Genomic DNA, 23,718 nt, shown 5'->3' with positions numbered 1-23,718 from the left:
AATTGGAGAGGGTACAGATTCAAGCAGCCAGATTCTGCACGAACAACTACGTCAGGGGTGCTAGTGTCACCAAAATGAAAACAGATCTGCAGTGGATGTCACTCGAGGAGAGAAGGAAAATGTCCAGACTATGCATGATGTACAAAATGACTAATAAACTGGTGGACGTACCAACTAATAAGTATCTAATACCAGCTCAGAAAAGGACAAGAAATAGCCATGCCTTTAAGTACCAGACTTTTCAACCTAGGAGTGATGTGTTTAAAAATTCGTATTTTCCTAGAACGATCGTAGAGTGGAACTCGTTACAACCAAGTACAGTGGAAGCATCTTCATCAGATAGCTTTAAACAATGCATGCAGTTAGATATGCGAAGGTTAGACGTGACAGGTCGTTCGGCGTAATATAACCAGCTGCTGCCGCTCCGCGTGCCTGGTGTGTTACGCCGAATGGCGGTTATACCGGCTATATAGATACAGATACAGATACAGATGCTTTATTGAGGAAAGAAGGGTATAATAAATAAATAAATAAAACATTTGACAAGGATTGCTTGCCTGAAAAGATGACCGGATCGATGTCGAAATTATAAAGCAATACTACACACAAACTTTAGGATCCTCCAGCGCAATCAATATCAGTCAATTGAGTAATGCTTGAGTGAACGATCAAGTCTTTCTGACTAAAATTTCCCTCTGGAAAATCAGTTTTTCAAATCTCTTCTAACCAGTTTCATCCCATTGATACACCCTAGCAAGTATGAGTGATTATGAACTGTATTGCTTACCAACAGCGGGTATTGAGCATGGCACGAAAACGTGTATATTCAGCTGTACGTTGTCTTCAACTGAGTTGGTACAATACTTAATGAGAAATAAACACTTATTGGAAAACACAAGAACAAATAGATTCAAGAACAGTCCAATCCTTTATATGACCCGTCTTTTAAATGAACAGTGATATCTACACGTATACTTACGCATATAGGACAGATTCGCTTTTCCATTCTTTGTGCAAAACTGTAACTTTACCTAATCATTGCTGCGAAGAAGTATTGCATTGACACATTACTGCAGACCTATGTGAATCTGTGCTTTATTGTCTTTTAGAATTATAATGCATCTGTATCTACCAATGAAAAGTTATTATATGTATAAGCAGTAAATGGCTAGATTCTAAATACGACCTGCACAGTATGTACGCAATTCTGCCAGTTGGCTGATATGTACTAATTCAGCCAGTTGGCTGATATGTATTAACTGCTATGTTGTTTTATCAATACATAAATTTAAACCTTTCTAAATATGAACCTTTCTAAATTTTCAAACCCAAATAATTGACTTATCGGAATTTTCTGGATACTGAAAACGACTTCTTTCACATTGGTAGAGGAGTGAAGGAGGGCATTTTCTATAAGGGCACACCAACCTTCTCTCAACTGGGACGCGGGTGTTACCGACTTCCAACAAATTTTGACCCAGTGCTGATGACGTCACCCTGCACAGAAGTCACGTGTCCACAACGTATGGATCAGATAACTAATGAAGAGTAATTCGGTTTAAAACTTCTTTGAGTCTCCTCTTTGACATGAAAAACAGTAAGTATCTCATTACATTTTTTTTTCAAATCTAAAGACTATTTTTTTTAGTTTGACAGTTGTCTTACCGGGTAGTGTTAAAGTTTGGTAGAGTTCGTTGCCTTTGAAGGGTCACCTTGACACTTCGAACTTCTCCCCCTACTCCCAGTACGGGAAACGTTGCTGCCTAGTGGTCCACGTTTTAATTCGCGTTTCCAGAAGGAAATAAGTAACGTTACGATGAAGGCCGCCCCATAGGCATCTACTCATCACGACTTTATCACTGGAAATCATTGCAGGTGATAGAAGTCCATAATATTTACTTAGAGAAGATTACCCAGTTGGAAACTACATGTAATGGTGTCGGAGGTGATAAGGTGGTGAGAAAATTACCTGCATTCAGTGAGAAAGTAACGTTTGCCTGGTAATAACAAGCAAGCATCCGTTCATGTCAATGTTATGGCGGGAGATTGCATCCCACGTTTAACTGTTATCTCGAGTTGCGACGTAATAGTGAGAATGAAGGGCTTTTACACATTTAATGTCTCAGTGGCTTATGCGGTATTTTTGACGTGCAAACAAAGTTATTAACTGCACCATTCATGTAGTTAATCAAGGCCATGTTGATTTGATTATATGAATTACATCCGCGCGCGCATCATTTCTCGTCCGCTTCCAAATTTTGGCCAAACTGTTGACCGTACCATAACAAAGCAGCTACAAAAGCTCATATATTGAACGTGTGGTACAGTCCACAGCCGGCACCAGTAGGCCGGGGACAATTGTCTATTTTTCAAGCAGAGGCTAGGCTCCGGCCTGCTACACTGCCCGTGGTTTACTACTCCCTAGCTTTACAGTAAACTACATGGAAATAAAGGGAAACAGATTTTAAGGATATTGTTATTTCCGGTAAACACATTTAGCCAACACCGCAAACACCATAATCACTTCACGGATGCCTGTATCCTACGGCCTCTTGGTGCCTTTACATTGGCTGAATATTGCAAGTATAGACAGGTAAACATACAAGGCTCCCTGGTAGGGTATTGCCCAGTTATGGCGCAAATACAACAAGAACTTCACAGCGTATATTTCCCCTATTCATGCTACGGTCACGTTTGCACCGGTGCCCAAAGGGAGTTCAGTCCCAGGGGCTACTAAGAAACTAATTCATCCCAGTGGACACTGCCGCCGGACACCGGAAGAGCATACTACATGATGTTCTCACGATCAGATCACGGCGCATATTTGTTACCTGGTCCCGCGTTGATTTTAACTTCATGTTACAAAGTTCAAGGGCCCCTGCCGTGCCCCAAAATAGCCCGGTAGCCACGGGGTGCCCCACTGGTCCACGTAGAGTTAATACCCGAAAGTGCAAACAAAACAACAGACTGTGAACTTCCCAACAGGGCCCCTTTTTCCAAATGTGACCTAAGCATTAGCAGTACCATTTTCGTGATTCGAACGCACGATGAAATAACGGCGTTCTGCCACTAAATCAAAACAGATCGTGATGAAATCGTTAGTATTACATCGTTCTGTAGATGCTACAATTTTGTGGAATTGAGACGGGCAGCAATACATTGGCCGATAAAGTACAACATACTCTAATTTCACCCAGGAAGGTTAACAGAACAGTTAAGTTCAGTGATCCGCGTTTGTCTCATCTGTTTACAATAAATCTTCACATGCAATAAACTTTGGTCATTAAATAGTACTGGACATAAGATGAATCATACATACATGTATTAAGCATAATGTAATAAGGCATTTGTGAAAAATTAAACATTCATACAGAAGATATCGATGACAACCTTATTAGGTGGCTTTGCATTATGATGATGATGCATTATATTTGACCCAATATAACAATATATTGCTAGTTTCAACTGGTTGGATTCAATACACAGACTCATAACAAAATCATGCAAATATACAGATAATATGAGGGTCTACTTATATTTTGTTATGACATTCCACGCAGAGCTGTAGATGGCATATTCCAATCGCGCTGCGACCTCGCTGCCACCTAAAGTGTATTTTTTGTAACCCTTTCATTTCATAATTGGAGTACCATGCAAAATGTTCTCGCATTACAGAAAATTCTACAAAACACACACAACATAAAATATTCTTTGAGCGATTCATTAAATTTTAGGTCGCAGTGCGATCGCCGCCCTAGTGGGATTGGGGTATTACGAAACAACCATGGTCACATCAGGGCCTAGCGAGCCGGTCACATGGACTCGTGTGGGAATGGTGAGTTTTAGTTCCTCTATTGAGTGTCGTGAAATAGCGTGACATGAAGCCATGTGTCCCCGGGCAACTGTGCTTCCATCGTGGAAAATAGGCGACATGGGTGCTAAGATGTTCTTATGAATATCGGCATGCATTGCATCCTGCATCACATATCAAAATAGAAATCTTAACAAGTTCTTTTTGGAACTCCTGACATTCAAGAAATAATCACAAGCCAATGATTACCAATTTAGATGGTTTTATATATTGATCAAATATTCATCAACTTTGTTGTGTCTTTACACAAATAATTAACAAAAAGGCGGCCCATTAATGGAATGCTCACAAAAGATGCACCTGTTCATTGTATGCCTAACACTAGCATTTGGTGTTTTTAACTAGGTACGCATCATTGTGCATTTGCATACTCAAAACCCATTTGTGGTAGCTTGTTCAAGCGCACTACACATTTAAATCACCCATCTAATATGTTATATCAGGTTGATAGTAATAATGATATCCGTCATCTGACTATATATAATCTAGGGTGTATATTCTCGAGGTATTCCATTTGTTGATGACAAAATGAGAATATTCCACGGTCATAGATCCACGTCAGACAGCATGTAGTTTCGTATTATTGTCATAATTCCTTGGGGCTAATTTCACAACGGTAACTACCAGCGTGTTCCTACGGCAGTTAATTGTGATTTTCGTCTCTGACTGATGTCTTTCGTCGTGTTTATTTCGGTAATTTCTCTCGCGCGTGCCTCCTTTGACTTATGAACGTTCTTGCGGGTGTCGTTCAGGGTCAGCTATGAAATGTAACTACCAATGAATGAGGATCAGCGCTGGTGAACTTCGCCAGAAGAACATTATTAACCTCCACCGGTATCTCGTGCAATAGGCTATAAACTGATTAATCCTCTGCTTTCAGCACGTCATTTTTTATCCTCAAAACATATTTGTAATTTCCCGTCCTCTAGGCAATACCGTCTTCTTGACATGCGGCTCTTCCGCAGGATCTGCGCAGCTTTCTCGCGCCTTCTGGTGAAATAAATCAGCACTAAGGGATTCACCACGCAGTTTGAAAATGCCAACCAGTGAGAGATGGGATAGACGTAGTCATGTAATCGATTCGCGTACTTCGTGGGCAAGTCAAAATATATATCCAACATCCAGCATATATACAGTGGTAGCCATGTTAATAGAAACGCCATCCTTATGACACTGAGAATGGAAGAGGTTGTGAGACGTTTGGGATTGGAAGGGGGAGGGGCGTCTCTCCTCCCTCCTACAGTTGGGAAATCTTCTTTAACCTCTTCGATGGCACTGTGTTTTGTAACGTGTGAAACGCTGTAGCCTTCCAGCGGTTCTCGACACCGCGGGTATTTCTCCGTGAAGAAGAGCAGCACGTTGACAAACACAGGTCCAAGTAAGCACACTGCCATTAGGAATCCCTTGTACATGAAACTGTAGTGTGATGATGCCCATTCCTCGTCGCAGTATCTCCGAATTCGGGAGGATTTTCTGTTGTCTGAAGACGTCACAAACATGAAATGGGGCAGACTGATGACAACAGATGTAGTCCATATAAGTGCGAGGAACGGCAAGGCTTTTCTGGCGCCTTCTTGTCTCCTTTTCGTCACCGTCATTAAGCGGTACCTGTAGAATCATTGAAAATTGAATTTAAGTACTAATATCATTTTCGCTATACGAAGTATGGCATAATTACCAGTGAATACATAATCATCAGATGGTAAACAGTGTGTCCTGTTTCACCACATGTAGTGTTCAGATGAAATTAATCGCAATAATTCAAATTTATGTCAAAGAGTGCAGATATCATATTCATGTTTGCCACATTAACTCAGTGGCTGGGTTGTAACATTATCAGGGTGCAGACGCATTCTTTGACTTGAACCAAATGTAGATATCTTATCCTGCATCGTTAAAATATTTGGGTAGGGTATATTGAATGTTTCGATGTATGGCGTTATTCTATATGTAGGTGTTCTGCTGTATGGCACCCTACATCAACAACCCTGTCTTGGGGACGTGTGTATTGCTGTTTTGCAATTTCAATAGAAATTTGAACATACGGTACAAGGACCCATGGCAATGAGATGGTATTATTGACTAAGAATCGAATACAGTGCGGATATACAGTGCAAACCGGTACCACGTGGCCCCCCAGCCCCCAATGTCACTCACTGTTCAGCGTACTGTTATGGTGTAAGGTATATGTATACGGATGACGATTCCAACAGTAAAAAATGCATCAAGAGGCTAATATCTTTATAGATGCAGAGCACCTAGTTTTAATGTTGGCACAGGATTTATGCTGACGTCTCAGTTACGAGATATGGATTGGAAGTTGAATTTGTTAATTGCTGTAATAAATGGTCGAGGGGCCACAGTTTGAAGTCCTAAGTCTAACACCAATAAAATTGCTACTTCAGTTTGTATAACCCTAGCCTCATCTTCAAGTAGTAGCCTAGCTTTGAGAGCAACACTAAATCCCAAAGGCTGGAATTCATTGCGAAATGTTCTCTTAAACTATCATTTATTAGAAAGTCGATTCAAAATTTTTGGAAAAATCAATTTGTAATAAAATGAATATCATAGCCTTCATCTAGGGTGGTGTTTTATATGTCCACATTCACCGGTTTAGCCAACACAACAAGGCAGCTCCAATCGATGATGTCAAAGGGCATTTCGAAAATTGCATTTTAAAGCCACAAAAGATCCGAGGAGGATTCAGTGTAAAATCAATTGTTCCTCGCAGTCACGTATTACGACTACCTTGGTAGCAACATATCTGTCTAGTAACTCGACTGGAAATATAGCCAAGAGGAATGGCGCATTTGATTGAGGAGTGGTATGGATTGTACATAAGGACCAGCATTCCTCCAAGGCAATACCGTGTACGTGTTGTTCGTGACACAAAACTGCAAGCAACCAGTATATAACATGAAACATAGATTGCCGTAAAATGAATGTTACGATACACTATAACAATAAATGGGAAAGAAGGATCTGCCTTGTCAAAAGAGTTTCACTATAATCCATGTAGCAAGGTAGATTGCCGGCATGTCTTACTTGGATTTTGAAACTGTTAATACTTTAATGGCCACGGGAAAACGTTTGGAACACCTCACGCTGTTTCTCTTTACTATATTTTTAGTATCTGCTCTAACGTTGCACTCAACGTGGAATTCACATCAAAAAGGAGGGTTTTACTTGATCCCATTAGTATACTTGGTAATTTATCGCGGTCTGAAATATTTGTATATATGACGTCCGTGTTGCGCAGTGGTAGATCACTGGGCTGTCAAACAATGGGACCCCGGTTCGTATCCCGGGTTGTGCCCAGAGACATGTCCGGACTTTCGCCCCGACGTTGTGCCCTTGGGAAAGGCACTTAACACGACTTTCCTCACTTCACTCAGGTGTAAATGAGTACCTAGCTCATATAGGGTTAGGGGAGTCCCTCGGATAGGACGTTAAATGGAGGTCCCGTGTTTGGGTAGAGCCACACCCCGCGCACGTTAAAGAACCCACCACACCTTTCGAAAAAGAGTAGGGGCATGTCCCGGTGTGCGATGGTCCAAATCGCACAGTCCGGTCTGGGATGACATCTTGAAAAGGTGATAGTTCACCTGTTATGTCAATCCTTCCACTTGTGGTAAATGTGGTAAATCGAAATAAATAGATAAAATAAATAAATAAATTTTCGTCCGTTTCCAAAAAAATACTGTTAATCGTACCAAGCAGCTGGAAATTAAGAAAATATATGCTGTAAACTGCATTGACACTAGTGCGGTAGAATGCCAAAGTCAATAAAGAAAATATGAAGGAACAAAAATTAATAGAAATATTATTCCGTATACCACGCTATGTGTGTTTAGTAAATCGCACGCTCGCATCAGTTTCGGTGTCCCCAGAGGATGTCATCTATATAACCAAATCAACATAACCTTAATTCGAATAGCAAATTTAGATACACATCGATATATTCCAACCCCTGTATTTTGTATATATAGGACAATTTAAAACATACCTAAACGTTAGACACCAATAATTGTAAACTCGCATTCTCACCGCATACTACATACTTTTTTATTTGTTTTTGAAATAGAAAAGAAGTACAATGAGCGAATCATCCAGCGAAAAACATTTTCCAGATAATGTGATGATACATACTTTCTTAGATGAGTCTCATAGAATGGATGTAGTAGAAAATGCCAAACCTTGTACATTACACACTAGATGTGCAATGACCACTGTCCCATACCACCCCCGCGAAACGACATTAGCTCCTGTACATGAACAACAGGAGCTAATTCAATGTACACAATCAACAGGAGCTAATTAAATAACAAGCATACAACCTTGTCTTGGCTTCAACTTCTATTGAACCAAATAAACATTGTCTTCACCCATTACCATATCTGTTCAGAGTTCGGGTTTAAACCCTGGTAACTCCAATTCTATCCACTTGATAGAGTAACTGTTACCTTGCGTATTACAATACCACGATGTCTGACCTCCATCGTCGTTGTGCAATAAAGCTTATTTATTGTCCAAGGCCATGATATTCCTCAAGGACAATTTCGTAAATCCATCTATAAATTCGAAGGCCACCGCAGTGTTTCTTCTATCCAACATCTCGACACGGGTTAAACATATTCCTTGGCAGGGGCAAGAGACATATAGCTCACCCTCATTACAGCAATCTACTATATAAAGACATGTGGGAAAATTTTTTAGGTGACCTTCATAAGATGTAAAGCCCTTCTTCAGTGGTGCATGGTTGTACGGAAAATATTACATAGCCAACTCCGCACACGCAATGTCAGGGAAGGGCAGAGGTCATTGGGGCTTAAATGTAGACCCCCCCCATCGTCTTCTGTTTTGTAACCTAAAAAGGAATTTGTTTGAGGAACGTAGCTAGCCTTTCCCACAGTAGTAAAGAAGTTGGTGTGAGAAGAGTAAGGATCCCCTCATGCACAATATTAAGGTCCTTTGAGTTCCAGAAAGATCCTGTTTAGCGATTGAACACCCAAAGGACGCCACGAGTCTCCTTGCAGTTGGCATTTACAGTAGCAATTGAACTCCTGCCCGCCTTGGTTTCTTGGTAATGGCCTATTTTAACAAAGTTGACATACAGCCTCGGTCAACCGACTCGTCTTTCCGGCTGCTTGGCGAACGGATTCTTTGCTGAAGGTCTTCCATGCAAGCTGTGCGGAGATGCACTTTCATGTTCCTGAGCTTGCGCAGGAATACCATCAATTCAGGATGATGATAAATACGGAATGTATCAAAACGACCCATCCACATAAATATCTAAGCCGACGTTTGGAACGAAGAGGAAGAAATCAATGGAAACTGTATAACCATACTATCTGTCTTCGACATAACGGCCGGCAGAACCAAAAGTTACAGGCGTATCTAGCTCCTGCGATGTCCTGTAACAATCGGCAGGGAGGGTGCACATGTCTATGATATGTTCATACTCAACGAAGACCACATTCCATGTTGCGTAAGGACTGTTCTTTTCATCTAGGAAGTACCGAATTGTGGCATAGTTTTTTGAACATATCTCACTGTACCGAAAGTGAATATATACTATATACCTCTTCCCACCAATAGTATATATTCACTTTCGGAACCCCATCTTTAAGCAGCGACACCTATAACTGCAGTGCAGAGTGAACCAGTCCGAGTTGCTCTAAGAGAGATGAAAGGCGGTTGAATAAAACACTTGGTTGTGAATAAAGTGTATTTTTATTCCATATGTATCAGAATTCCCTCAACACAATTTCAGGCTTAATTTGGTCCAATTGCACTGCTAACTCCTGACATTTGCTTCCAACAATTCCCAAGACGATATCCATATCACTTTGACAATATAGGTTTACCTGAAATGTTGTTCACATTGGGCTTTAGTTTTTAGTTAGAGCGCCTGTCTGCCTCCTTCACTACTGTACCTGAGTGCTGGTACCGACCTACCGCCTATATTGGCGTACAATTAAAGATAGGGACGTGTCGTCACGCAGAGACAGTTAGATCATGACAAATGTGGCGTGTAAGAAAGGCAGAAACCATCGGCATTGTTGTAACTCATAACTGTCTTAACAGAACCATCGGCATTGTTGTTACTCATAGCTGCCATACTGTTATCTCCTTTCCTGAAGGCAATATCATTTTCTTCAAGCTGAATGACGTATTCTTTAAGAACTGTGATTTGTCGTTGGTTCTACACCACAGGAGACGTACCGTTGTAAAGTTGATTGTCCTTTCCTGGGGATGGTAATCCGATTCTCGTCTGGAGCTGTTCCAAAGATCTGAATCAAGTGGATGATGAAAGGTCTTGTTACGGCAGCAAAATTCGTTACTAACGAAGTTCCAAACTTTGCCCAAACTTGAGAACACAAAGTTTTACCAACAGAGATACGATGTCCTTATTCGGCAGGATGTTTACTTTCATGTATATATATCTGCCTCCGTTGGTATCGGACATGATGAGATACTATTAGATAGACATTAATCTTTTGTCGGTTAAAGCTGTGTTTTGATTAAATTCCAATATTGCATTGGAAAAAAAAACTATTGTGTTTCCGGCTACCTGTCCGACCCTAGCAAAACAAAACCTGGCATTTTCTGGTCGACTTCACATACTGTGAAAGGGAATATGATATCCAACGTGACATCTGAGGGAGGAATACTCAAAACAGACTTCCTGTATTTTGCAATATGTTAACAGGTTAAAGCTTTGAATATATTGTGTAAGAATGTGTAATAAAAATTGTACCTCTTTGGTCACCATATCAATGTACTTTACACTTGTATTTCAACATTATGTTATGCTTAGACAGATATACATTGTACAAGCATTCCATTTTTACATTGTTCAACTGTGTTTGCTGGCTCACTTTAGCCGAAATTCTGAAAAATAGAAAAAGAAAAGACCTGTCGGCCCTAGTTTTTTTTTTCAGGACCGTATTTTGAAACAAAACAATTTTTCCTCGGCCTAATACCTGATCATCACAGTTCAATTTCAGTGAAGCTACTTTCTCATTGTGGACATTGTAGAGCCTTGGTTACAGACATGTTAGTAGTACTAATTATTGCCGAAAGCTTGTCCATCCCTCAGAACTTGTCAATGGCATCATGCATAGCATATCTCCCTCCGTCCTTCAAGCGTATGGCTAAATTGTGATGCATGGTCGAACTCGGTATACCCAATAACGCTACAGTATCATTTACAATATCCATGTACCGCTGGCTATATCCTCGCCCCAAACGACATCATGGTGCTATCGTTTGTTCATCTTCGGACTAAATCGATGGATTTTTAAAGGCGGTAGCGCAGGTGATTCATGATATTGTATTGTTTTATCTAGACTTCAGGGCTGGCTGTTCAATCTGGGCCAACATCGGGGCATAGGGAGATCTTTATCCGTCCATATTGAACCAACATTGTCTTAAGTTTCTACATCTTGATACTGACCTGAGGTTCTTTGCTGTGTTTCTTAGATGACAATATGTGATTGTGGATCGATATTAAGATGAACACGTGATTTTGAATGTAAAAATAAATGGGCACACTATCCACGGTACCATCATGCGTTTGGATCAGCTCTACTAGGCAAGAAGGTAAAATAACATTTGGATGGATTTTAGCAAACAGGACATTGGCAGTGGCCGCAAGAAGAAAAGGAAACGGTACGTTATGGCCTTGTTGTTTCTGTTATAAGGATAACATCCGCGCTCATCAATTTTTCTACGTTTTCCAAAATATGTTTTTGACCATACCACTGTAAATTGTTCAAAGCAGCTGTAAAATGAGCAAATATATGCCGTTAATTCCAAAATAAAATATTTCGGAAACATCAATTCCACAGGCAAAGAAGACATGTGACAGAAAAAAAGAAATTATCATTCGCTATACCATAATTTCTATGTTAAGTCATTTGTTCAGCCTTCCCGAACAAAGTATATTTCATAATGAAGACACCTTTTTTGTACTTGCCAAACATATATTTTCATTCGCACGCTCGCATCTGTTTTTGAATACCCAGAGAATGTCATCCATATAATCGAATCAACATGGCCTAAATGGGATATCAATCAGAATAATGACGATACGCCAGGCAGAGACTCTGCGCTTCGCTCGTATTACAAGCCTGTTTCTGAACGATCTGGGACGAGGTCTAGACAAACGTGTTCATGAAAGAGAACACGACATCTTTCATTATTGAGACTGTACCCCAATCAATAAGCAATTACAACCTATGGGACTACCTACGTACCACGGGAAAATGTTATAGACTATGCGGTATGTGACAGATCTTTTGGATGTGGATTCGTCAAAAAATATACACCGAACGTTCATTAGAAATCATAAAGGATAATAAATCAAAACCGAACCCTTGTGATGACGATGAGACAAACTTTATTCTGTATGGAAGGTAACGTTAGCTATATATAGAGCCTTCAACTTAAGTTTGCATTTCGAAAAGAAAACTGGCAACCACTAAGTTTCTTTGATCATTAAATACAAAGACTGATGTGTTATATTATGATTCAATACCGACATATGTTTTACGATCAAGGTATCGGACAATGAATCCTTATAGATTAATGAATATCAAATATAATGACATTCCACTTAACAAGAAACTTCATTGCAGTCGATTTTCCAATATCTTCGAATAACGAAGCACATATGGCAGACTTGTCGGGCTCGTTAGAGTAGATGAGTCTGTAAGGATGAACATGGGGCAAATACCAATGTCAGCCATCCATTCTGCACCAACAGAATTTAGATCTTGACTTTTCGGAAATATTGAATGACAGGAGGAGACCATTATTGGAAGCAGAGGTATTGTCATACCTGCCCCCTAGTTACTGCTGCCATTATAATGCTACGGTCACAACCGCGCCGGTGCCGGTAGGGGGTGTAGCCCCGGCTGGGCCCCGAAGCCACAAATTTGTCCCTGTGGACTGTCGGCTACCGGGGGTACCTTTCGGTATTTTCACGATTAGCTGACTGCGTCTATTTGCTACTAGGTCCCGGGTTAATTTTAACTCCTAGTTAAAGACCCCACAAATATCCCGGTAGCCCCACGGGGCTACGTAGGGGTCATGCCCGAAAACGCGTAAACTGTCCGGTGGGGCCCCTTATTTTTTTCCAATTGTGACCGTAGCATAACAGGGTGCAATTGCACTGGTATTGTAATGTAGGCGAGTTCCTTGTACAGTCCAAAAGTTCCTTAGATAACGTCTTGGTGAACAGCCATTCAACAATATAGCCCCTGTTCAGATCAGACTTCATTACAAACTGTTTATGAGTAAAAGACGTATTAACATAAACCCTCTAGCTGACTACTGGTCCTATTTAATTGCTCTTTCATGAAATGCCTAATCATTAGGAAATGTTTAGATTACAAAATAATGATTTTTCCGTTGAGCATAAACCTACATAATAGGGCCATTAGAGTTTCCATTACCCGTATCCCCAACAGGACGCTGTGTACTGATTTGATAAGCCGGGAACGCGGGAGCTAAGTGCTGTTAATAACTCCTAAACAAATCAGTGGCTGGCCATGGCTTCACCCAAAGAAAGAAATGACCTGTATAGGCTTGAACAAAACATATTCCTTTTTTCATACATTCTAATTACTGTGAAAAATTCATATTCCTAATACAGACAAACCTCCCATCGAGAACATATCTATTTTTGTTTTAATTTCTACCATAATTGAAAAGCCAGGAGAAGTTGACTTTATCTAATTCTTATTACTTTATTTCGTATCAAATCACTTTCAACATGCCATGGTTTTGTTATGACTTGTACTTGTACTTAGCCCACTGTGGCAAAAATGTGCAGTTAAGTTTCTTTTAGTCATACATTCATTCATTCATTCATTTCGTCATTCATTAAGTCATTCAATACGGATATAGCATGTGTCATTGTCACTGTATATGTCACTGTATATGTCATTTACATGTTAGTTAGGTTTATGTTAAACGACCTGTATCTAGCCCCTCGGGGCACGGACATCTAATAAATGTCTCCATTCATTCATTCATTCATTAAAGTAAAATTCAAAATATGAGAGAAGTATTTCATGTCATTTGTAAGAAATCGTAGCTCCAGTCAAAAACATGACCCCCAAATACTCAACTATATCTCAACTATATGCGTTAAGATATTCTAACTATAACTATACAGGACCGCATCACTGATTTGCCAAGCACAGGTAGATTGAACGGTTGAATATAAAAATCATGTATCTTGCCGCCCTGACACGTGCTTATGTATATTTGATATACAGCTTTTGGTTTCAATTAGGTATTCTATTGACAAATACCGAAGTACTAATCAGTCCCAACTGCACGATTTCATTGTTGGCTATGAATTTCAACTTAATCCGTGACGTTTAAGAGATAATAATCACATTAAAAACACTTATCTGAAGACCGATGGGACCCAGTAGTGCGATTACACCTTTCACTTGATATACTGTGACTTCAATCTTTGTTGTCGGCGTCTGGAAAGACGATAATCTGGTTGTATATGTCTGGGCGAAAACAAATGTCTGTCTAATTATAAGTGCTGTGGTGTAAAGGAATCCTCCGGGCACATTTCTACACAGGTTACAAATCTTAATGGATGATAGACTGATGCATCGACACCGGTTATATATAGGCCTACGTCCAAAGAATGAATCTGTAATGGCAGTGAGATATGACGCGGACTTCTCCCTTCTCAGACAACTTAAAGGTTCTCCTTGAAGATTGCAACCATGCTCTGACTGGATGTTATGGTTATTCGTTCCTTCCACGTTAAGTTAAGTTAAATTCAATCAACTCTATATGTCATTGCATAACAATACATGTAATCTGGGCGATAGGGTGCAACATTATTGCGCCAAAAGACAAGCTTCTGAATTATTGTATCCAGCTATAGCGTGTACCTATTGGTACCACCAAAAGAAGCGTTGCGGGCTGTTTTTTTACTGCTTGCAAGTACAGAAAATTATTTAAAATGATGATGCAAACGTGTTCAAAATGTGTCTATAATCAGTATACATGTCAATATCTTGAAGATTTTGTTATCATTAATATTTTCCGTTTTGTCCCTAAAACTTGTGAAGATGGCAGGTCGACTGCAGCATCGTAGTCGGTCACTTGATACAGGTGAAATTTGAGGCCATGCTAAAAGGAATCGATATGGGAAAGGCTACAGGCCATAAAGCACACACATACGGGGGGTTCTTGTGAGGGCATGAATAGAAAGGTGCTCAATGTCTTTTCAACCCATGCATTGATTGAAAGAATTGGGTCATTACCTGTAACCACGCTAAAACAAGCAGTCAAGTCGTATTAAATGTACTTGTGGACATGGCACTTACACAAGACACTAGGGCATAGTGTTGCAGTAACAACATGTATCGTAATCCAGTCCAGTCCAATGGCTATTCGTACTAAGCTTTTAATTGCTACAAGTTCTCACCTTTTGGAAAGCTTAAAGGAATCCTAAACTCTAGAAGTGACTGTCATTTTTCAATAGCTAATAATTTTAGGAAGTCAATATAAATACTTATTACAGTATACAATTAATTACTCACTAGTCCCGTGTATGTATATTTGTGACAGGTTTTGTACTGCATTGATTGCATTAATACTCAGGGAAAAAGACAAATGGAAAAGAAAACGGCTCTGGCACTCATGTGGTGGGAGCTTGCAAAACCTTGCCAAGTAATACAGTGTCCGCTAGTGCAGAGTTCCGTCTCTTCTGTACTTGTGAATGAAACTGATTAATATGAATGCGACATGGTAGGTAAAATAATTGTATTTTGATAGTTGATTGCAAAAGGTCATGCAGCTGCAATTCATGCAGTCAACACAGTGGGAAACCTGTTACAGATACACGTACCCTGTTTTGCACGTGCATTCGCTGCTTGTCAAAAATCGGACACTGATGGCCACCAACAAGGTAATGCTATGCGACGCAACCCGCTTCCGCATTGACCAAAAATATTACGCTCTCACCGTAACTACATCTATAGCTACTCCCTCCTCAAACACCACTACTCGCTGTATACAGCAGTCCACAAAGAAGGCATAGCATTTTTCTTTGGTCCGCTCTGAAAGAGTTTCAGATCTAAAACAAGAGTCCGAAGACCCAAAATCTCCATGAAATTTGTTTTTATATATGATGTGTTTTATTTGCCCTAGTTGTTTGTTTTTGCCGCTGGTTGTTTTATTTTATGTGCCAAAGGGTATCCACATACAGGTTTGGTAGTGTTCCCATTTGTGATTTGACCACCAGCTGTTGGGACCTGTTGGGAATAGTTGACCTAGATAAAGAGACCAACAGATGGTGCGACCTCAAAGCCCACAATAGAGTAGATATTTCTCATTATTTATGCAAATTCAGTCCGAATTTGCATAATTACCACTTTAATTTGTACATCTCTGTCCAACCCGCCTGCGTACCAAATATCATGAAAATCTGTCGCTCCTTTCTTCAGTTATTCTCCTTTGAATATTTTTACAAATACGCCATTGCAGTTCCAATGGCACATACCAGGGGGCCCAAAATCGACCTTGACGTTTCTCCTCCCAGCACCTACCCACAAACCAAATATCATTACAATCCATATACACGTTCTATAGTTATGCTGATTTTACGCATCCGGTGACACATACATACACACACGGTGACACAAACATACACACACGCGCACACACGCGCAAACACACTAACTTTGCATGATTTGCACTTCAGTGTGTACATCTCTGTCCAACCTACCTGCGTACCAAATAACATGAAAATCTGTTGTTCCTTTCTTCAGTTATACCCCTTTAGAACATTTTTACAAATAGGCCATTGTAGTTCCAGGGACACTAACCAGGGGGCCCAAAATCGACCTTGATCATTCTCCTCCCAGCGCATACCCACATACCAAATATCATTACAATCCATCAACACGTTCTACAGTTATGCTGACTTTAAGCATCCAGCGACACACATGCAAACGATTTACCTCCTTACTAATGCAAATTCGGTCTCATTTGCATAGTTTGCACTTAAGTGTGTACATCTTGGTCTAACCTGTCTTTGTACCAAATAACATGACGATCTGTCGATCCTCTCTTCAGTTCTTCTACATTGAAGATTTTTACAAATACGCCATTGCAGTTCTAGTCACACATGCCAGGGGGCCCAAAATCGACCTTGACCTACCTCCACTTAACACCCACCCACATACCAAAAATCATCACAATCCATGTACAGGTTCTACAGTTATAGTGACTTTAAGCATCCGGTGACACATACATACACACAAACACCAAACGCAAGCAAAACAGTATATCCATGAAAAAGCCTTTTTTCATGGGGATAAAAAGCTCAACAGAAGTCAGTCTGCATTATCGACAGGCTAGCGGGTGCGGCCTGTTTTGTCCGTCAAGGGCTGTTTTTGACGAATGTGTTCGAAATGGGACAAGGGGCAGGGCTTATGGGGTCCGACTGGAACGGTCCATTCTGTAAAAAGTTGGCTGATTATGTTTTCATTGATGCATAATCTATTGGAAAATAAGTCCCCTTTGGAGTTTAGGACTCCTTTAAGAAACTGATCTTCCAGTCGATCTTTTGCCAGCAGTATTTTCCTTCAGGTTAAAGATTGGGGATTTGGTTTCTTGATAACAAAGATTATCAGCTCAAACTGTAATATTTGTAGATATGGGGGAGGTTATTTTCGCGATCTTGCAAATAATGACTCACCATAACAGACAATGGCTCAAATCAAGTTCGCATGGAGATGAGTTCGCGCTCTGAAGGTCGACGTAAAAAACCGTGAACATAAAATTGACGTGAGCATAAATATACCTACAGTATATCGATCTCTCCACGAAAGGCCCCTTGGGTGCCTGTTCCATTAACCGCGGATAGGCAGTACCCTCTTGGAACTATGGGCGCTTCTGTAAAGTATTACGTGGAATAAGCTCGTGTCAACGTTTGTTAAGGTCTTATGAAGTTATCGCTTATAACTAAACGGAAACAACAGGCACGAAACCCCTGTAGCAGCACTGCCTACATTTAAGAAATGAAGGTACACGTCATCCGCCTATAGCTTCATCAGACTAGTAAGTCCCTGAATGAAAAAAAAACCTCACCCGAGTGTTTTATTCAACCGAGGTCTATGTTGCCGTTTGTTACCTTCCTCGGGGCGATTTTGACAGGTTCACTTTGCACTGCAGCAATATGTCCCGAATATGTACATAATACACTCCATTATGTTTTAAACTGCATTGGAAACACCACAATAACTCTGTCTGGAAGTATGTTAAAACTTTACTTCTAAGACCGCATCTGCAAGCAGCGACATCTATTACTGCATGACATAGTGAACGAGTCAGAATTGCCCTGTGGTGTACACAGATTCTTTTTAGTCACATCTTACACTTCGTAACCTCACATTAACATTCCTTTAATCTCCGAGCAGAGGTTTCGGTCGGAGGGCTAGTACAGTAGTAGCTACGAATCAAATACTGTCTGCTAGTCGTAAGTCATCGCGGTCACTACAAGACCCTGACAGAAACCTCCGCTTGGGGTATAAATTTTCTTCACTTCCGTGTCACCTTCAAAGCAGGCCAGGCTTTGCGATATCTTTCACGTCACGTTTCTGATCAAATTACTGTACGGATTAAGATACTTATACAAATGTACCTGAAATGAGTCTATAAGGTGAACACTGATCTAAAACCTTCAGGCGGACGATAACCGAACGGGACGAGCTCTGCACATACGACTGGAATGATTAAGGCCTTGTACCATCTGGAACAGTCATTTCGCAGTCTATGCTGTTTCCCTCAACGTATAGATAACAAAGCCCATTACATTGATGTCGTCGTCATCGTCATTACTTCTAATATAATAGGTATCAGCGACCACTTTACAAAAGCTTATGAGCAATGCTGAGCTTTACCACACGATTTGTAGAATTTCCATCCGCAAAGTTTTCATCCAAGAAGCCCTCCATCTGATGAAAGCAAAGACAAGGATATAACAGTAGTGACAAGAAATACGAGTAGGTAGCTACGTGCATCCCCTTCGGAGTTGACCTTGGAGAAGCTTAGCAGATGTTATGTGACGGGAAATTAGAAGATTTAGCCTAATAAGATTAGGGGGTAAGATGTCTATGTTTGAATCTATTTGTTCTGATTGAAGATGAATGTTTACCATACGTAAAAGCCATTTCAAAGTACTACTTATAATGATCTGATGTAATCTAAATCAAATTACGTTTCCAATTCGGAACGTTTACTTTCGATAAGAGCAAAACATTTCTGTCAGATCTCATCAAACATCAGCAGTAAACCAGAATTTTTAAGAGATAAACGAAATAGAAAGTTAACCCAGACTTCTGCTACTCTCGGTGTAAAATGAACCTCTTCCAGAGATTAATAACACATTTCTTGTCCATTTCCTCCTTGCGCACCGCCCGCCATACAAATGTCTTTTCCTTATCCAACCATCTCTCTTTTCCGCTTCGCTCCCAGCGCTGCTTAGTACGCCGCCGTACGGACTTGCAGCCACGATGAGATACAAACAGACCGGCATAGCGACAACACATTATGTTGATAGAGTACCAAGTCAAAGAACAGAAAGTGTGACCGGTATTGAGTTTGACCTCTGAATCTCCACGATGAGGGACTTTTATTAGTTACTGGTTTTCTAACCCCGCACAACACTGTTTATTTCCTAAAGCTAGCTATACCCTATTTAATATGAATTTTAAATGTGTTTGTCTATGGCCGAAGAAAAAAATATTGTGTTTGCGGTTACCCGACCGATCCTAGAAAAAACCTGCTGACTAAAGCATTTTTAGTCAACCACTGGCATAAAATTTCCGATTTGACATCTGAAATTCAAAACATACTTCCTTTATTTCACACTCTGCTAACACATTTAAGCTTTGAACAGAATGTGCAGTAAAATTGCATTTTTACCCAGTTTATTATTGTACCTTTGTCCTTGTACAATGTATGTATGTAAAATTACACTGTGATGTGAAAATACACATGTCCTGATGCATTGAATTTTTTTACTGTTTAACTGTATTTGCTAAATCACTGTCTAGAATAAAAACAAAACAGAAATGTAAAAGAAAAAGAATCCCTTCCTGGCTACCAAACCATCTCTTCAGGACCGTAACCGGAACACAATTTTTGTACCGTTACAAGGTGGAAATAATCAACCTGAAGGTCAGAATCTGCCAGACATACCAACACGTTTTCTAGAATCCATCTTTGCACTGTTCGTTTTCACGTAACATCTTAAAAGATGACACATCATCCACTATCATCTGAAATATGAGATCTACGCTCGGTCTCCGAAAAGAGGGGACAAAGGTAGAGATTGCAACTCTACTATATGGATCTGTGTTGATAATGGTGGTGGTTGACAAAGGTCGATTACATGATGTATCGACAGGTATTCTCTGTTACGGTAGCCTTCGGAAATTGCTAATTTTTGTAAAGCTAATGTCAGTAGATATTATTCATTATAACTTCCGATTCAGCACTTAGTGATGATGTTCTTGTCTTTGTTATAAAAGAAATGCCTAGTTTTGAGGTGCATGGCATGGCATTTCTCATACCTTTCACAATAAAAGGTATAGTGGTCAAAACTCGAAGCAAGACAATTGAACCCAGGACCACGGATCCACGGAATGTGATTCAGATGGCCAAGCACCACGGGGACGTGTCTGCAGCGGAGTAAAGTCTAATTGATTTAGCCTTTGAGCAGAAGACTCCCAAAACAAACACACACACACATGTACACACATGTACACACACACACACACACACACACACAAACACACACACACACACACACACACACATTTCACAGCAATCCATTGATTTTCGCCCTGACGAATGCTTATTGACCAGACTTCACATCTTCAGGTACACGAGACATATCCTCTGATACTTTAAAAGCATTTGTCTTGTCCCGGTCTGCCCTGCTAGCATTGAGGCAGTCAGATATTGATTGTCAAGCTTCCTTGAAGAAAAAGAAATCATAAAACCAAACAGGGTTCCGGAAAAACTACAGGACATCTGATAACATCTTCATTCTGAAAACCCTTATATCTAAATACACACAATCTGGAAAACGCTTATTTGCTTGTTTTGTAGATCTGTCAAAAGCCTTTGACTCCATCTGGCACGAGGGGCTGTTGTACAATTCATTGCAGAGCGATGTGTAAACTTCGAATCAGTGACCACTCCCTACACATAGAATCTGGCAGGCAAAACCGTACCCCTCCTTATAATAGAACATGTGAATTCTGTAACGATTTATATGTTGAAAATGAAACCCACTTTTTACTTGATTATTCCTTATATAAAGATGAGCGGGAATCGTTGTTTAAGATAATAGAATTAGACAAGAAATGTACAAAAATGTCAAAGCAGGACACTTTTACATACCTAATGTCATGTAAGAACGAACATATAATGGACAAAGTATGTAGTCATATCTCCAAATGTTTCAGAAAGAGAGAAGAAACTACTAGATGATCATCATTTAGTTTAGCAATAGCCCACAGTTAGCATGTTTTAGTTTTTTAATGTTAGTGTAGCATTTTATCAACTTATGTTTTGCATCATGTTTCTTACTGGCCACATGTGGTCTCCTGTGCATTTAGCCCTTCTGGGCAAGAATATGCAATAAAGACTATTATTATTATCATTGTTGTGGAATTTGTGGTATATAACGTTGGGTAACCTAAATTCGTGGGGTACTTAAAGTCGGGATTTTTCGAAAACGGGGTATTTAGGGATATGTGCTAGATGCAAAATCAGTTATAACGCCAGCAATGCAAAGCAGATAGACTAACGTATTCAGAACACTGGCTGAAAAGCTTCGATAACCATGCATTAGAAGTTGGCGACGTCAAAAACTCTCCGTCCCTTATTGACAGAGTCTGGGGGCTTCGTGGGAGAATCACCCAGCACGGTTGTTCGCTGGTTTATAAGACAAATGTCACATCTCCTGCCTGCTAAACACAATTATTTATAAGACAACTTATTACAATCTCTTTTGCTAACCTGCAACTATATTCTAAGTGTGATCAATCATCAAAACTCCTCTCTGTTGCTACATGTACAACCTACGGCACGTGTATTTTCCCGCCGCCATATTGTTAACCAGAATCCTGTTGTCAAGCAGACGACAAAGGTTTGTGAGGAACACTTTTTTGTCTAAATGATAGTGGACTGAGGAAGATATTTTCCTCAAAGTTTGCTCCTAACACAACAAGGAACACATGGACATAGTAGTATTACCATTGCTACGGCATCCAGCTAACTTCCCATGAATAATGTAACGTTACACGTTGCCCGATGATGACGATGGGCCGACTTTGAGTGAAGTTCTACCGACTCAACACACGGGTTGTTCCCGAACTGGCCTGATGTGTGCGGTATGGCCGTTTTTTCGTGTATTTTTTTTACTTGGACACGTCTATATCCATAGCACTCTCCTCAAGCCAAGGATAGAACGAATAGCTGCTGTATAAAATGTGATTAGCGGTAAGATATTCAAGACGAATCTTCTCTCCCGAATTAATGTGCCCCCCTGTCCGACAGCACCACAATTGTGCGTGCGGTGCACGGTAGTTTCAAGTTGAAATATTATGGTGTCAGCACGACTAGAGACAAAATCTACCATACATATGATTAGTGCAAAGATAGTACATGATACTGACAGAATAATAGAAAAAAAGGATGGTTCATTGTTCTGCTAGATTGATTTCAGTCAACCATTATCGGAAAAATCCCGAATTTAGGTTACCCAACGTTAGATCCAGACTACGATGTTGCAAAGGTTGGCAGCCTTAGCACATTAAGCATATTATCTTCAATCCTGTTGTAATGGTGGGTGGGTAGGAACCGAAAGAAATCTGTTCTTGAATCTTAGCTCTTTAGATAAATGCCCCTAAGCTTAACATCAATACTTTCAAGCCCCCTAAGAAAACTCACAGCGTTTTGATGTCATTTAGTTACTTTAACGTGGCGATTTTGTCTAATAAATACGTGACAACAATGGAAAACAGGAGTAGTAGCCAGTTGTTGGCACAGGCAGGACAGTGTGTGTGTGTGTTTGTGTGTGTGTGTGTGTGTTTTTTTGTATGTTTGTATGTACGTCTCTTTTCGTTTCCGGATATCTGTCAGCATAACTTAAGAAACTCTCGATGGATTATGATATTTGGTATGTTGGTAGATCTTAGCATCACTTGATTTCCTGTTACTAGTATCTAGACATGCTATGGTCTTTATTTTGGGTGGCAGATGATTTTTGAAGAAAGGTGTAGTTTTGGACCCCCAGCAGCTTGCTGTGAAACTCCAAGGGGTGGCTAGAATCCTTTAATGAGACTTACTAACAAAAGAAAGATGGATTCCTATCATAGTCGGTATGTAGGTAGATAAAAAAGAGATAAACACAATGAGATGCAAAGTATCTAAGCTGAAGATTGTAAAGTATAATTTTCATTCCCCTTCAGAGAATCAGGCCAATTCAGGCGGTTTTGTCGCTGCATGAAATACTACAAGTATGGGATAAAACCGTGGTAGTCTCCTTGACATTAGGGGCAGATATTCGAAGACACGGTCAGTTGTAATGTATGGGGTTGTAACCGGCCTAGCAATTTTTCGCTAGCAGAATCATCCATCAAGCAGGTCGAAACCTACAACACGACAAACAAGATCCCATGTGAGGAACGGTTCTGGTCTATGACTATAAGGTATAGTCGCTGATTCTCATCTCCACACGATTTAAGAAATGTGTATTTAAAGAAGGTTTTGATCGCATACGG

At 40.2% G+C, this 23,718-nt stretch overlaps 1 protein-coding gene across 1 annotated transcript in view; it reads right to left on the bottom strand.

Moving 5' to 3' along the window:
- Positions 1-3,305: 3,305 nt before the first annotated feature.
- The window catches only part of LOC136449025 (neuropeptide FF receptor 1-like), a 33,025-nt gene continuing 12,612 nt past the window's right edge, over positions 3,306-23,718 (bottom strand). Inside the window, exon 3 of the mRNA XM_066448793.1 lies at positions 3,306-5,479. Coding sequence (XP_066304890.1) covers positions 4,756-5,479 — 724 coding nt within the window. The 3' untranslated portion in view covers positions 3,306-4,755. The remainder of the gene's footprint in view (positions 5,480-23,718) is intronic.

Source organism: Branchiostoma lanceolatum, chromosome 14 (genome assembly GCF_035083965.1).
Source record: "Branchiostoma lanceolatum isolate klBraLanc5 chromosome 14, klBraLanc5.hap2, whole genome shotgun sequence".
Taxonomy (NCBI): domain Eukaryota; kingdom Metazoa; phylum Chordata; class Leptocardii; order Amphioxiformes; family Branchiostomatidae; genus Branchiostoma; species Branchiostoma lanceolatum.
The sequence above is the reverse complement of the archived record's forward strand: the minus strand, read 5'-3'. Positions and strand labels throughout refer to the sequence as shown.